A 17,887-nucleotide genomic window follows, 5' to 3' on the forward strand; every position below is an offset into this window, starting at 1 on the left:
AATGGACTTGGTTCAAGACAATATATGACAGCGGAACCTGGAGACTTTCATGTACTTGGGAAATGAACAAACGCAGAATGCACGACTGGATGCTCAGATTAGTAAAATAATTTAAACTAGATTTAAAGGATTTTAACATTCCGATCAGAGCTGCAGCTAACCTAATCCTCAAAATACCAAATCGCAGATCAACCTTCTACAGTACTTATTTTGTTGCCAGTACAATTCGAACGTGAAATTCGTTGCCCAATGACCTGAAGGACATCCTATCTGAAGCGGTATTTAAAACGAAATGCTGCCTGGGGTGCTTTGACGGATCAAGTTTAGTGTAAATACATAAATCCTGTTTTCTTGTCTTTTTACTTCATTCCGTGCGTGCCTAAGTTTTAATTCGGTTTTATTGTTGCATTAGGACAATTTTCTTTATTCTGGATTATTTTATATTTTCTCTTTCCCTTACATTTTTTTATAACTATGTGTACAGTTTATTAATATTATAGCCTGAGTTACGCCATGTAAATAAAGGAATAATAATAATAATAATAATAATAATAATAATAATAATAATGGGATTTAATTCAGCCATCGGGCTTTAATCGTGAAGTAAATAAGGAGAGAATCTTCCAGGAACGCAAAATTGAGGCATTACAACTCAGTTATCAAACCTGAAGCACCATGCGCCTCATAAACTTTGATCATTGGAGGCACATCGCTTAATAAAGACATAGAGAAACAGGAGAGGAAAATATTGAGGAAATTTTTTGGTCCGGTCTACTCAGAGGGAGTCAGGATGAAAGGGAAGTCTCAAGAGGTTTATCAGCATTCTGAAATGATCACCAACACCATCAGGAAAAGGTGATTAAAGTTATATATTTTCAGAATGAACAATGACAGACTCACCAAAATGATTCTCAACCTTGCTCTCTTAATGGAAGTCAAGAACAACTGGCTTAGTGAAATAAAAAAAACTACCTTCAGATACTTGGCATCCCACAAGAGAGTGTTCAAGGTCGACTCCAGTTCAAAAAACAGTCAGCAAGCATCATTTAGTTGAGAAAATGAATACCAGGACCAATAAATTATGGACTGAAGAAGAGAGAGAAATGTTCAGTGCCCAGGTGAAGAGATTTTGGGAGAAGAAAAAATCGACATCATATAAATAGTTCTATCGTGCCCCACAGATGGGCGTTACAGTGCGAAATAATAATCAAGGCATAATAATCTGCTCTGGAACACAGTGTAGGATGAGGAGCGGTGGAATAATAAAGGAAAATGGAAGGAAACCATGTTTGTCCCCACCCGGCCGGAGCTGGGAAATGGGAATTGGTGATGATGATAATAATGATGATGAGTATGTATTCGTGAACGAGGTTGAGAGTTCTCAGCTGAGGTATGGGCGACTGTTTTATGAGCGGTTGGTTGGCAAGCACGGCTCACCTGCTCAAAACCGTGGCGTGGCTGAGTTATAGCTGGTGCTCCCAAGTTTACCAAATACAGGCCGTAAACACTAAATACCGTGAACAAAGAAAAAAGAAAGAACTTACTCGTTTGGCAAAACAAGACGTTAAACTGTCGGCTTGTTTACCAAGCATTGCACACAGAACGTACGGCTCTTCTATAGTTTGTAACTGCTTTGGTAAAGAGGAAGAGAATATGTGGTAATCAAACAACCAGAGTAGTAGCAGCTCCTTCTCTTACGAGTCTGTTGCCGGACAGCGTTTAGTAAATAAGAGATGTAATAAAAATATATTCATTTTGACATGGAGACTAAACAATAATTAACAGACAGAGAAGAAGGGGTGACATCAATGCGGACACCACTTTTCCCACATCATGGAGCAAGTTGGCCACGCGGTTTGGATCACATAGCTATTAGCTTACATTCAGGAGACAGTGGGTTCGAACTCCACTGGGGCTGTACCTTAATTAAGGTCAACGTCGATTCCTTCCCACTTTTAGCTCTTTCCTACCCCATCGTCATCGTAATACCTATCTGTGTCGGTGCAACGTAAAACAATTGTAAAAATCAATTTATTGTGCCCTACAATGCTGAACGGTTCATAATTTTTAACTTTTAACAGGTTTTTCGCGTTTTATTTTACATCACACACATACAACTGTACAGTACTACTATGTTACAAGACAAAAACACATTATTTTTGTTTTTCATAGAAGATCAAAAGGGAGATATCAAACATTTTTCTTTATGGTGCTTATCCTGTGTCTCTAGTGAGCAGACAATTAAATACACGGAATGTTTGTCAGAGAAGGGTACAAAGAAGTTTCTTTTTTGCTATTTGTTCGGGTACCGAGCTCGATAGCTGCAGTCGCTTAAGTGCGGCCAGTATCCAGTATTCGGGAGATAGTAGGTTCGAATCCCACTGTCGGCAGCCCTGAAAATGGTTTACCGTGGATTCCCATTTTCACACCAGGCAAATGCTGGGGCTGTACCTTAATTAAGGCCACGGCCGCTTCCTTCCCACTCCTAACCCCTTCCTGTCCCATCGTCGCCATAAGACATATCTGTGTCGGTGCGACGTAAAGCAACTAGCAAAAAAAAATTTATTCAGGTCGTCGAACTAGAAAGATCTTTTGCCCCTACTTGCACCGTATGTTATGAACCTGCGTGTATTTGGATATTGTGGAAGTGTAAAGTGTTGAATGTGAGGAAAGGAACGTTAAGGACGACACAAACACCCAGTCCCCAGGCCAAGGATATTCATCATTTACAATTAAAAACCCCTGACCCGGGGCAACCGGGTGACAGGCGGACGCGTTGTTCCCTAAACCGCGGGGCCGAACAAAGAAGTTAGTGTGGCATCTAAATGATCGTCTGTGAAACACTAGCATTAAGCGATTTGACGTTGGAAGAGAAATCTGCGTTCAGAAGTGGAGTTAGGCAGATCGCATTGTAGAAATGAACCTTATCAAGTCGATAGGTTTATAGAAATTCATATCAATATTTTCCCCAATTTTTTTTCAACATGTAACCAAACCAATCTCTGTGGACTTGTCCTACTGCTGCCGATCCAGATGGTTTGGAGATATCTGAGTTCTGCATGGTCAGCGTGAGGACATTCTCAGTCAATCAGTCAATACTGATCTGCATTTAGGGCATTTGCCCAGGTGGCAGATTCCCTATTTGTTGCTTTCCTAGCCTTTTCCTAAATGATTTCAAAGAAATTGGAAATTAATTGAACATCTCCCTTGGTAAGTTATTCCAGTCCCTAACTCCCCTTCCTATAAATAAATATTTGCCCCAGTTTGTCCTCTTGAATTCCAACTTTATCTTCATATTGTGATCATTCCTACTTTTATAAACGCCATTCAAACTTATTCGTCTACTAATGTCATTCCACGCCATCTCTCCGCTGACAGCTCGGAACATACCACTTAGTCGAGCAGCTCTTCTTCTTTCTCTCAATTCTTCCCAACCCAAACATTGCAACATTTTTGTAACGCTACACTTTTGTCGGAAATCACCCAGAACAAATCGAGCTGCTTTTCTTTGGATTTTTTCCAGTTCTTGAATCAGGTAATCCTGGTGAGGGTCCCATACACTGGAACCATACTCTAGTTGGGGTCTTACCAGAGACTTATATGCCCTCTCCTTTACATCCTTACTACAACCCCTAAACACCCTCATAAACATGTGCAGAGATTGGTACCCATTATTTACAATCCCATTTATGTGATTACCCCAATGAAGATCTTTCCTTATATTAACACCTAGATACTTACAATGATCCCCAAAAGGAACTTTCACCCCATCAACGCAGTAATTAAAACTGAGAGGACTTTTCCAATTTGTGAAAGTCATATTACTTGGCTTTCTTGACATTGTACGCACCTCCAATATCAGACAATCATCAGTTGCTTTCATGAGGCTGGAGTCCTTTGTTCAGATCTGAAGTCGTAAATCGCCAAACTCAGAACCTCCGGTTCAAAGGAAAACACTCTACTTCTATACCACAGGGTTTGGTGTCAACCCCTTAAAGGTGTCTTCGCTGAAATTTGAACTTCCACAATTTGCCACTTATCAAAACCAACACAAGCATATATTAATAAAATATAGCACCGTGCAAAATTTGGAGTTGGTTAGTTAATTTGACGCAAAGTTCTTCTTCTGTTCGATTTTGGCCACTGTGGACCACGAAGTGACAACTGCGGTATCCTGGATCGCCTTTTCCCTCCCATGGATTTGATCTTCTGCCAATATAGCTTCATTGGTTGGATTATCTGATAATATTTTAAATTAGAAAATTTCAATTGAAAGTTTTAAGAAACATACTTGCATTAAAACTGCTCTGGAATTTAAGTTACTCCCTCAGACTACTTTCTCCTCTTATGCACTGCGTAGGCCTTCTACAATGTAAATATATTCCAGCGGTATTATTGCAATGGTAGTTCGAAAGAATTATGGAGCCAATATTGTCCGACAGTGTGTGGAAAAATTGGTCTGCGGTTTTCTCTTTAAATCCCGCATTTAGACCTTGAAAGATGACGTTAGGGAAAAACTGACAACGAGATTTCAAAGTTAAAATTTAAGATTTTAAAGTTAAAATTGAAAATCGGAGTATTTGGTCAAAAATTGCAATATTTTACTCATGACTCTCCTTAAATCTTTAAACGAGATATTCCTATTTTTGTTTATATTTGTATTTCACCAACTCAGTAACTTAATTCTTGCACACTCTAACACCTTCCTTTTATGTTATGCACAGTGTTCAAAAAATCATGTGTGTCAGCAGAAGGTTTCAATAATTAGCACTTTCTTCCCCGTGTCTGGTCATGTGGAATGGAGAAAGGGACCGTAATCGGTTGTACTTGTTTATCCTTTTATTTATTTGCTTGAATCATGAATTTTATATCAGCACAAATAAATCAGTCAATTATCGCGGTTTCTCACGTTGCAGGATCTGGATGGCGGCAGTCTATCGCTCAAGATCAAACAAGAACCTTACTCACTGGGAGCGGATGGTACCACTGGCTCTCCACTGCATGGTGAGTACACTTCAGTTCAGAGTTACCAACCAGTGTTAGCTAAAACTCATGAAATCACAATTGAAAGTGGCGAAAAGAACAGCTAAATTAAACTAATATTTACCACATAACGAAATATGTCTGTACTAACACATTTTATTAATCAGTTCCATTTTGTAACTTGTATGGGTGGCAGATTTGAATTACATTCCCTACTGAGAGCTTCAGTTATTGCCAGTTGTGATCACTTGTGTGACAGATGTCTTTGTAAGATTGGAAGATGTTGCATCACTTTACTACGACAGATCCTAACATAACCATTTATATTGTTCTCCAGCTCATCTGTCTATCGAACAGATGCTGCGTTAAAATACGTAGGTAGTAGCTGAAATTCTATCACATGTTCCGTGGCCTCATCCAACCCAGCTCCAAATCATATGCCACCATATTAGGTTCCTTCTCAGGGCCAAATAAACAAATGACACTGTGGACACTATAAGAATGCAACCTTGCCATATGCCAGTCAACTGGCTGAAAAAAAAATACTTACGTGGGATTCGAACCTTCGAGCACCGCGCCCCTGCCAAGTGAGCTATTGTGAGGATTGACACGCAACGCGCAGTTTCCAGCCTATACAATACCTGTTCCTGCTCTGTGTGTGCACCTTCTGTTTTAAGGTACATGTACGTCGTATATATGCTCGTTTTATGGGTCCATTCGAGGTAATCTTCTTCTTCTTCTTAATCTGTTTATCCTCCAGAGTTGGCTTTTCCCTCGGACTCAGCGAAGTATCCCACCTCTACCGCCTCAAGGACAGTGTCCTGGAGCTTCGAACTCTGGGTCGGGGGATACAACTGGGGGATGACCAGTGCCTCGTCCAGGCGCCCTCACCTGCTATGCTCAACAGGGGGCTTGCGGGGGGATGGGAGGATTGGAAGGGATATACAAGGAAGAGGGAAGGAAGCGGCCGTGGCCTTAAGTTAGGTACCATACCGGCATTTGCCTGGAGGAGAAGTGGGAAACTACGAAAATACCACTTCCAGGATGTCTGAGGTGGGAATCGAGCCCACCTCTACTCAGTTGACATCCCGAGGCTGAGTGGACCCCGTTCCAGCCCTCGTACTACTTTTCAAATTTCGTGGCAGAGCCGTGAATCGAACCCGGGCCTCCGGGGTGGCAGCTAATCATACTAACCACTACACCACAGAGGCGGACGGAGGTAATCATAATGAATTAATAGTAGCGTTCACGATCTTGCTGTCTTCTATCCCGAAACCACACACCTCGTTCTATAACCCCGGTGTATTTCAGAATTGTAGGAAAAGTGGCGGGATGCAGAAAACTAAATCGCAAGGGGCTGCTGAACCACCCGGTACAGTCTAACTCATTGTCAGTGAGGAACGTAATGGAAAACTACGTTTTCCTCAGTTCCCTTGAGAGCCTTTTGTGTTCAGAACTGTTCTAAAGCAGCTTTCTGGATGAGGGATACGATATACCTACTTGTAAGAATTCATCAAATTGCAGTAAGTGTTCCAGTAACTATATTAAAATTCTATTAAGCCACGGTCTGAAAGCCCAGAAGTCTTCTGTTACAAACTTTTTTTTTTGCCCTAGATTGGTTCAACTAATAATAGTGACGTGTAGCCCGCGAAGAGGCCTGGTGTAGGTCTTTCGATTGGGCGCCCTATAGACGATCTGCGCGTCTATGAGGACGGGGCTCTCTCTGCATATGATGAATTCTAATGACAAAGATGGCACATATACCCAGCCACCGAGTCATTGGAAATAACCAATGAAGGTCCCGTCCGGGAACAGAACCTGGACGCTCTGGACCAAACGCCAGCACGCTAACCATTTATCCATGGAGCCGGATATTAATTCAATTGATGCAAGACGTATAGCGGAATGTCTATAGACTTCTGGATGTCGAACAGTGGATGTCAATGTATTTAGGTCGAAAGTCCAATCAGATGCATAACACGGTTTAGCGTGGTGATCAAATATTGTATTATCATCACAAACCACGTTGCAGCTTTCGTGATACCGCGTCATAGGATACGAGTGAGTACAGTAGCTTCCAGGTGGTTGGCCAGCTCTACCACGAATAATAGGCTTTTTTCTTCGTGTGGCTATTTCTAGCCGGATGCAGCCCTTGTTAGGCAGACCCTCCGATGAGGGTGGGCGGCATCTGCCATGTGTAGGTAACTGCGTGTTACTGTGGTGGAGGATAGTGTTATGTGTGGTGTGTGAGTTGTAGGAATGTTGGGGACAGCACAAACACCCAGTCTCCGAGCCATTGGAATTAACCAATGAAGGTTAAAATCCCTGACCCGGCCGAGAATCGAACCCGGGACCCTCTGAACCGAAGGCGCGATTTCCCTTTTGAGGGAGAAACGACGTAGGCTAATTTAAGGTTAGTTTGAGCATTAATGTCGGCAATCAGTCTGCCACTAGAATTAATAGCAAAGTAAAAAGCAAAACAAAGTCATATCCGTACATGCCATGATCGCCCTTGGAGGAGTGGAAGGTAAAGGCTTCCACTATCCGTAACTTCGGTACTTGATGGTGTAGAGTGGTTAGTTCTACGCCCGGCGGCCTTTGCCCCCAAGAATTAACCTGGTACTCATTTTTGGTATAGGCTGAGTGAACCTCAGGACCGTGACCACCTCCGGAAGTGGAAATCTCTATTCTTATAGTTTTGGACTTCCTGGCGGGGAATCGAACCCACGTCCTTCCGGGTGGACGGAACACGCCTTTACCGCCTCGGCCAGGAGCCCCAGCTAGAATTACTATACTTATAAAATTCACAGTAGTAACATAATTATGTCATAGAAGCCTATACACTTTCACCCTTAATGTTCGTAGTGTTCATGGATCGTTTGGCGATAAAATCTGATGGTTGGGCAAAATGAAATGGCGTATGGCTTTCAGTGCCGGGAGATCCTAGGACGGGATCGGTTCGCCAGGTGCAGGTATTTTGATTTGACGTCCGTAGGGGACCTGAACGTCGTGATGAGGATGAAATGATGATGAAGACAACACATACACCCAGCCCCCGTGCCAGGGAAACAACCATGATGTTTAAAATTCCCGATCTTGCCAGGAATCGAACCCGGGACTCCTTTGACCAAAGGCCAGCACGCTAGCCATTTAGCCATGGAGCCGGACTGATGGCTGGGTGACATTCAGTTGGATGGAAGTTTTATGAGCAATTTTGCATATCGTTGGTGAAGAAACAATTCCTCGAAAATCACAATGCTTTTCCTATCCATCATATTCCTTAAGACTGGTCACATCTTCCAACCACATATGGATATGCAGTCTAGCAGTACAACGTTCGTTGTGTTCATTTTCCGATGCTAATATGTAAAGGAAAATTAACTTTAAATATTGTAGTGTAGACTATACGAGTTCGTAAACACATCATGCAAACATACATTCCTACAGAACGAAAATGGTTCCGATGGACACTATATCTATATCTGGCTGGGAGGCGCGCCAGTCTTAAGGAAAATAATGGATAGGAAGAGCATTGTGACATATGAGGTTTATTTTCTTCAGCGACGATACGTAATCACATGGTTGCAATGATGGATGTCATCGGAAGTTGAAGTTAAACATTTTGGGACGAGTACAGCAAGTCGGGTTTAGAAAATCAGTTTTTACTAAAACTAAATTGGTGTCGGTTGAGAAGGAGTTTAATAACTCTGCATGTTTTCTTGAGCCCTACTTACTAATTCTAACGTATCTTCCTGCAATGCGGTCAAACAGTCGGCAATGGAACAACTCAAAATGTGAGTCTACGAAAGATTGACTTCTGTCGGTCATAATTTGAATGCTTCTATGATATGGTATTTATTTTCTTTCATTATATTTCCATTAAGCCTTATCATTTCCAAAGGAGCAGGAGGTCGCGCGATTTTGCGTTATTTAGCTGTCATCTTGGATTCGGGAGATAGTGAATTCTCACCCTTCTCTCGGTAGCCATGAAGATGGTTTTCCTTGGTTTCCCATCTTCACACCAGACTGTGCCTTAAATAAGGACGCGGTGGCTTTCTTCGCACTTCTAGACCTTTCCTATCCCATCGTCGGTACATGACCTATCTGTGTGGGTGCGACGTAAAGCAGATTGTAAAAAAAAAGAAAAGAAATTAAAAGTCCGCCTCTGTGGTGTAGTGGTTAGTGTGATTAGCTGCCCCCCCCCGAAAGGTCCGGGTTCGATTCCCGGCTCTGCCACGAAATTGAAAAGTGGTACGAGGGCTGGGACGGGGTCCACTCAGCCTCGGGACGTCAACTGAGTAGAAGTGGGTTCGATTCCCACCTCAGCCATCCTAGAAGTCATTTTCCGTGGTTTCCCACTTCTCCTCCAGGCAAATGCCGGGATGGTACCTAACTTAAGGTCATGGCCGCTTCCTTCCCTCTTCCTTGTCTGTCCCATCCAATCTACCCATCCCTCCACAAGGCCCCTGTTGAGCATAGCAGGTGAGGCCGCCTGGGCGAGGTACTGGTCATTCTCCCCAGAACCAGGTTCTGAAGCTCCAGGACACTGTCCTTGAGGCGGTAGAGGTGGGATCCCTCGCTGAGTCCGAGGGAAAAACCAACCCTGGAGGGTAAACAGATTAAGAAGAAAAAATTAAAATATATATTTTCCAGTAATCACATTCGAAACCTTGAACGTTTCTTCGGTATCTCTCCCAAACTCTGTGACATAATACGTCGACAACAAGTCTCCGTAAATATTTGGATCCGTCATATCCGGACAGGATTTTGTCTGAGTTAGTATAAAATACTCGGTATTTCTGTTATTGGTTATTTTCACCGTGTAATAATAGCTGCCTCTGTGGATCAGTGGTAGAGTTTCTGCCTCCGGATCCCAAGATAGTGGATTCAAACCCGGCAGAGGAGTTGGATTTTTGAAGGGCGGAGAAAAGTCGATTCGACATTCCATGTCTTATGATGTCGCCATGTAAAATATCTCTGGTGACACAATGCGTGTTCACCCGACAAAATTCATTAAAACTCAGCCATGAACGTCCTAGAGAGATTTGATTTACGCTGCCATCTAGTGGGCCTGGAGTAAAACGGAACAACGAAATTGACGAGCAGACAGCCAGATGGCGTCATATGAAAATGTCTGCACACGGTAGCTTAGGCCGTATGATTATGATTATTATTCTTTCCGACGAGATATGCCAAGGACCACGTGTCAATTTCAGTTCAGTTCTTCATACTTTGTTGTTTTCTCTTCCGTTCCTTCCAATATCCTGTCATCCTTTCACTATGTTGTTTCTTTCTGTCCTCGGACCATTTCGCATCAGGTTTCTTGTTCAATCTTCTTTGGAATCCTTCCATACTAACTATCCTCTAAAATTATCTGTACATATTTTATTCTTCTCTTATCTTATAACTTTCTAAATCTTTCTTCACTTCTTGAATCCAGCTAGTTGTTGCCTTTTTGTCCCAAAGATATTTGAAAATCCTTTTAGTTAATCTGGTATCACCCATTCTGTAAATATGTCCAAAAAATTGCAGTCTCCTTTTCCTTATGGTTTCTGTTATGTTTTCTATGTTCATGCATATTTCATCATTAGATCTTAATTTCCATACTTCTGTTGATAATTCGTATATTAATAATACAATTAATGTCAACATAATCACGTAATAGTAAGGTAACATGATGTTGTGCTCATTGAAAATCATCTAATTTTGTCTATGCGTTTATGTTGTGTGTTTATATGGCAATGAATGGATAAAGGAGAATAAAAGTTCGGCTTCTTGACTGATCATAGCGGACTTTGGTTCAGAGGATCCTAGGTTCTATCACTGACCAGGCCGGGAATGTTAGCTGTGTCTGGTGATTTCCTCTGGCTCAGGGGCTGGTTCACGCACTTATTGACCAGAGTACTCGAGCACGACGCTTTGAACGAGCCTAGAATTCGAAATATTAAGCGAGACTCTTCCCTTATAAATGGTTCCTAATGAGCCTTTAGGTGTACGTCGTTTTACACTGCTCTAATTTGAACACCTACAAGTACCACCGGACTGAGACGGGGTCAAACCCACCAGCTTAGTGTCAGAAGGCCAGTGTTATCCATCTAGAACAAATTTTGTGCGAGCGAGGCTGCCACTTTTCTTTTCGCAATCTCCTTTACGTCGCAAAGACACAGATAGGTGTTACAGCGACGATGGGACAGGAAAGGGCTAGGAGTGGGAAGGAATCGACCGTGGACAGCATTTGTCTGGTGTGAAAATGGAAAACAACAGAAAAGCATCTTCAGGCTGCTAACAGCAGTGCTCGAACCCACTATCCCCCGAATGCAAGCTGACAGCTACGCAACCCAAACCGCGTAGCCAGTCGCTCGGTAAGAGGCTCTATCCAATTACAAACGAAAAGTGGAGTGAAACAAGAGAAAAACACTTGGGCAAGCATTTTGTAAGGAGTTGCCTGTGTCACTAATATTTGTTGATAGAATGTATCGCTGAACTGCAATCTGTATATCATGACAATGCAAGAATCCAGCACAGACTATCTGGATGCTTAGGCTTGTTTTACGAGCAACTTTATACCTGGTCAGAGAAAAATTAACTGGGAATGCGATAATTTAATCCTATTACTATGCCGGCTCCGCGATGTGGAAGTAGCGTGCCTGCCTCTTGCCTGAAGGCCCTAGGTTCGATTCCCGGCCAGGTGAGGGATTTTTTTACCTGGATATGAGGCAGTTCGAGGGCCATTCAGCTTACGTGATTACAATTGAGGAGCCAACTGACGGTGATATGGCGGTCCTGGTCTAGAAAGCCAAGAAAAACGGCCGAGAGAAATCGTCGTGCTGACCACACGACAGCTCGTAATCTGCAGGCGTTGCGCTGAGCAGCGATCGTTTGGTAGGCCATAGTTCTTCGTTTCTGTTGTGCCATGGAGCTTGGTTTGATTATTATTATTATTATTATTATTATTATTATTATTATTAGAGAATTAGATAATATCTCTGCGGATGTAACAAAGGCAATGGATTCAGATATAGTGCCGTGTGTGAAGTATTTTGTTTCTGTATGCACGAAGGAGCTGTATCAGATGAATGCAGAAATCCTATACTAGCCTCTGTGTACAAGGAAAAGGGTTGGAAAACATAAGGCCGGTAATTACGAGCCATTCATCTTTACGTGTGTAGCATATAAGCTCTGAGAAAGCATTTTTATGATTATCTTATACATTTTTGTGAAATTACTAACTAACTTATTTTGATACACGGAAGTATGGGTTTGGGAAACGTTATTCCAGTGAGGCTCATTTAAGATTCCAGCAAGATATTGCAGATTCAGGAGATCAAATGGACTGTATCGCTATTGACCACTCCTAGGATTTTAATAGGGTAGATCACTGGAGAATGCTGACGAAAATAAGAGCTACTGGGCTAGAGATAAGAGTGATTGAAGGGGTGGCTAATTTCTAGAAAATACTCGTAGAACTCAGAAAATTAAAGTAGGTAAAGCATTATCTGATCCTAAAACGATTAATGGTGAGGGTCCAGAAGGGCAGTAACACTGGACATTTTGTTTTCTTATGTATACCATAAATTATATGAGTAAATAACATGAATCACAGATAATTTATTATTATTTTTGTTATTATTATGCAGGTGATGGTATATTGTATAGAGTAATAAATAAGTTACTGGATTGTGGGATATACGGAAATTTCTCTAAAATGGAAATTATCATTGATATAAATAAATTGCAAGAGTAAACAAAATTTAAGTACTTAGGTGAATGGGTCATTGAAAATGGCAATAAAATAAATCAGTTGCTTCAAGAGTTCAGAAAAGGGAAATTACTTTTCAACACACAAATAATATTTATAACCAAAAGTGCTTGTCCTGGAACAATAAATACGTCATTACTTAACAGTGATTTTTTTTTTTTTGCTAGTTGCTTTACGTCGCACCGACACAGATAGGTCTTATGGTGACGATGGGACAGGGAAGGGCTAGGAGTGGGAAGGAAGCGGCCGTGGTCTTAATTAAGGTACAGCCCCAGCATTTGCCTGGTGTAAAAATGGGAAACCACGGAAAACCATCTTCAGGGCCGCCGACAGTGGGGTTCGAACCTACTATCTCCCGAATACTGGATACTGGCCGCACTTACGCGACTGCAGCTATCGAGCTCGGTTTAACAGTGATTAAACTGAAGTTCTTTTTGCTTCAGAAACGCTCGATTTGCATCATACAAATTTAAAAGAACAATTAGAGATTAAAGGAAGAAAGACAATGAGAAAAATCTTGGGGCCCAGAATTAAAAATAAAATACATTACCCCAAACCCACCTCGGTAATATATTTTAAAATTTATAAACTCTCTGATACAATGAGAATGCGACGAATTCAATTTGTACGTAATTTGGAAAGAATGAATAACACCCGACTTACTTACCAAACACACAAATTTCTGCAATTCAAACGTACGAAATAAATTATGATATAATCTTAAGCAAGTAGTGAAAAATCTCACTGAATTAGGATCACCAAATCTTCAGGATAGAAATGTAATAAGGAAAATTGTTCAGACAATGGAATTTGAGGAAGATGAGAAGAAACTAACACTACGTACTTTGTCGGAGGAACAGATATTTCAACAATCAATGAAAATGAATAACTGCTGGGCAAGGAGGAAAGCTCAGCAAATGTTGATTCCGCGTGGTCCTAAGTGACCCCTTCGCGCAGAAGAAACAGTCGGATAGTTCATTATAATTTCCGTGCACGTTCAGCATTTCCAAAAAACTGCAGCTGCGATGACCTTGTTGTTTCCTTTAGAAAACATCTTGTGATGTGGATGGGTTGTCCAGGAGGGGACAGATACGTAGTTGGCTTGGGTCTTGTTCAGCGCCACATTCACACGAGGTGTCTGCGTTTGCTGGAAGGATCCCCCGTTTCTTCAGGTTGGTCTTGCATCGAGGGACGCCCACTCTTAAGCGGTTGAGGGACCTCCATGCAGGGTAAACTTGGTCGGCGCCAGGAGCTAGTTCTTCCTTCGGTGAAATGTCTGTGAAAAGTGGGCTCCTCCATCTGTTAAGACGAGTTGTCTCTGGTGTTTCTGGGATCTGAGGCGAGACTTTGCAGCTTGGTAACCATGGAGTGGATATCGAAGGTCATTCTCCTGCTTTGCTCTCTCGGCGTCTGCAGCAGTGGCCCTTCGGACGTTGTGTGGGGTTATTCCAACAGCCGGGTACAATTTCTGCACCGGCATTGGTTTTAAGCATCCCGAGATTTTCCTTGCAGTAACAGTAATCCTATGCATTATATTTTCATTAAAACAATTTATTTAGTTATTTATTCATTTAATTATGTAGTTAGTTAGTTAGTTAGTTAGTTAGTTAGTTAGTTAGTTAGTTAGTTAGTTAGTTTAGTTCGTTCGTTCGTTATTTAGTTAGTTAGTTAGTTAGTTAGTTAGTTAGTTAGTTAGTTTGTTAGTTAGTTAGTTAGTTAGTTAGTTAGTTAGTTAGTTAGTTAGTTAGTTAGTTAGTTAGTTAGTTAGTTAGTTAGTTAGTTAGTTAGTTAGTTAGTTAGTTAGTTAGTTAGTTAGTTAGTTAGTTAGTTAGTTAGTTAGTTAGTTAGTTAGTTAGTTAGTTAGTTAGTTAGTTATTCATCAATGCGGAGCCGTAGGTGGAGTGATCTTTGTCACGTCGGTCTAGGATACGAGTGAACCCTGTTGAGCTTGCCGGCGTAGGACAGGACAGCACGAAACTACCACGCGTCAATCATGCTAATACTCCTAAGATTGAATGACTGTATTCTTAGGTACTTTTTCTTGCTATGAAGTTTCATCGCCTGGTTGACATATTGTAGTTATTCATGGCACTGACGATACATCGCTCAAGATGACTGAATATGGCATCGTGTGAGTGTTTATAGTGCGGTGACAGGAGAATGTTCTTTGTACAGTGTGCAGATAACTGAAGTCACGTGCCATATTCTCGTAACGGCCTGTTAATTGAATATATAAAGATAAGGCGAGCTCTTTGTGCCTACTTTAGAGCTTTAAACACCCACTATATTCGCTGACCCGTAGCTCTCTAACGTGACGTCATGTGTTTATCATGGCCATCTGAAATATTAATGTCTTCATGATGATATTTGTTACACTTCGGAATTTACATTCGTTCCACGGAGTAAATACTTCTTATCTCCTTTATGAGGTGCTCTATTTTACTGGCCAAGATTCACTCCTGTATTATCGGGAGTATATTTGCACAATGCATTTACTCTTTAGCGTGGCGTTAATAAGTTTCTACAGCCACAATATTCTGACAACTAACGCACGTTCCCTGCGGCAGTGAATTTGGATGATTTAATTTTACGTCGTATCGGCCCACTGCTGACCCGATGCTGCCTTTAGTTATTATCGGTTCTGGTCACCAGTGACCTGACGAATTTAACTTTGGTTAGTCCCTACTATGAAATCAAAAACAATTCTGGTTCACTTGTTGTGTGTGTTATTGTTGGGGAGACATTTCGATGTATTTACCTCTGCGGCAGTTTCTCGATTCAACAAGTGCGTGATCCAGAAATGACTCCGAAAGTAAATGTTAGTTTCTCGTTCAGTGATCTGTTTTTATGGAAAAATGATAGGCCTATGTTAATTATTTTCATATTATGCTTAGTAACAATACAATATCAGTATCACACTGTACGTATGGTCATCATCAAATACTGAAGAGAAATCACCGTCACTGTAACACTTTCTTCCAAATAATGAGCAATTGTTCCTGGATCCAGTGTGGTCCTAAAGTTCTTTTTTTGCGTTCCACCGACGAGTCTGAATGTGAAGGCTCCATGCCTACAAAAAAAGGACGTGAACTTGCTTGTTAATATTATCTAAGGAAGATAATAAACTCCAATACATAAAAAACTCAAAACTTATAGTCGCTTACCTGATAGGAATGTGGAAAGGAAAAAGTTTACACGAGACGTCAGAAGGGTTGTACTCCTCATATTGAACAAAAATCTTCCATCGAAAGGCAGCGACATTGTAGGCTTCATTCACTGTAACCGCGCAAGTGATTCCCGAGTAAAAATATAGGTTAGACAACAATCCGAACACAGTGTGACCCGAAGAGGTAACAATGGAAGATGCAAACAAAATTCCTTCGGGTCACCGGCGGGCCGATCAAAACTAGCAGTATGCCTCGATCCTTTACTTCAGTAGGAACACTACGTTGCCATTAGTTATCGTAAATATGTAACTAGAACGTAGTTACTTACTGCGAAATTTTTGGAAGTTCGCGCTGACGAATAAGAGTAACATGCTTCGGGACACATGGTGACCCGAAACGCGAGTAAAGTGTTAATTCTGTAAAATTTGGATAAAAAGATCCCGCGTAAAATACATTTTATCATAGATAAGTTTTTGAACTGAGATTCTATCTGGAATTAGTGTTATCAAATTCCCGACACTATTGTAACCATAGCAACCAGCGTTCGTCTGCCTACACTAGATCAGAAGCGCCATCTTCTCACTGCACGCATTATTCATGTAACTTACGAGCTTAAGAACGTCTCGTATGAAGTGAGCCCCTTTCCACTCCTCAGTCCAGAATTGAAAACCTTCAACCGGCCGTAAAACGAACCCAGGATCTTAGAATAAGAGACAGATATGGTACCTGTACATGACAGTGTTGACCAATAATAATAATAATAATAATAATAATAATAATAATAATAATAATAATAATAATAATAAGTCCCTCACAAACACAACATCTAAGGTGAAATTTTTGGGGGAAATTTCTGACCCTTTTGAAGTACACACAGATATTCGTCAAGGAGATGGACTCTCTCCTCTCCTGTTTAACTTTGTTTTAGATAAAGCCACCAGAGAGTGGGAAAAGGATATTACAGGCATAACCATCGGAACTGGTGGAAACAAAATTAAAGTGAAGTGCTTGGCTTTCGCAGATGACCCAGCTATCATTATTAAGAACAAGGAGGAAACTAGGTATGCTATCGAGATATTACACAGAATAGCACCACATCAGATATCACTCGAGAAAACCAAGTATATGTAGAATTTTCAGCAAAGGTGCAAGGAAGATCAAATTGAAAGGGCATATGGGACGATTTTACAGGTACCTTATTTTGAATACCTTGGAGAAATAATTCTTCCTTCAGGATTAGACAGTTTGGCCAATACAGAAAGGGAATTTAGACTGACATGGGATCACTAAAATAAACGATTAATGTCACGTAATGCTAAATTGAAACATTACAAAATATTTATTCTACCGGAAGCTCTGTTTGCATCGGAAACCTTAACTTTAGGAAGGTCATTCTAAAATTGCCGATATTGAAATGGCGTATGGCTTTCAGTGCCGGGAGTGTCCGAGGACAAGTTCGGCTCGCCAGATGCAGATCTTTTGATTTGACTCCCGTAGGCGACGTGCGTGTCGTGATGAGGATGAAATGATGATGAAGACAACACATACACCTAGTCCCCGTGTCAGCGAAATTAACCAATTTTGGTTAAAATTCCCGACCCTGTCGGGCATCGAATCCGCGACCCCTGTGACCAAAGGCCAGCACTTAACCACTTAGCCATGGGGTCGGACGAATATATTGAAAAACAAGAACGTAACATTCTTTAAAAAATGTTCGGCCCCATTAAAGAAAATGGAATTTGGATCAAAAGGCGAACTGAAGATCTCTATAGTTACACAGACAGTTTCATCAGTCCTGTACGCAGGAGACGTTTGACATTTTTGGACGTCTTTTTAGGATGGATAATAATAGATTCACAAAAAAGGTTATTCAATGTAATAAATTCTCAAAGGTGGAGAACAAATTGGCTGGAGGAAACAACGGGAGACCTGAATGAATTAAACATCAGGGAAGATATATTAAAAAGTCGCCAAGTAT

At 41.3% G+C, this 17,887-nt stretch overlaps 1 protein-coding gene across 3 annotated transcripts in view; it reads left to right on the forward strand.

The window, feature by feature from the left end:
- Nucleotides 1-17,887, forward strand: part of LOC136875999 (forkhead box protein L2) — a 407,368-nt gene that overhangs the window by 142,231 nt on the left and 247,250 nt on the right. For all 3 annotated transcript variants that reach the window (XM_068228124.1, XM_068228125.1, XM_068228126.1), the window contains exon 2: nt 4,917-5,004. In XM_068228124.1, coding sequence (XP_068084225.1) covers nt 4,917-5,004 — 88 coding nt within the window. The remainder of the gene's footprint in view (nt 1-4,916; nt 5,005-17,887) is intronic.

Source organism: Anabrus simplex, chromosome 6, assembly GCF_040414725.1.
Source record: "Anabrus simplex isolate iqAnaSimp1 chromosome 6, ASM4041472v1, whole genome shotgun sequence".
Classification (NCBI taxonomy): domain Eukaryota; kingdom Metazoa; phylum Arthropoda; class Insecta; order Orthoptera; family Tettigoniidae; genus Anabrus; species Anabrus simplex.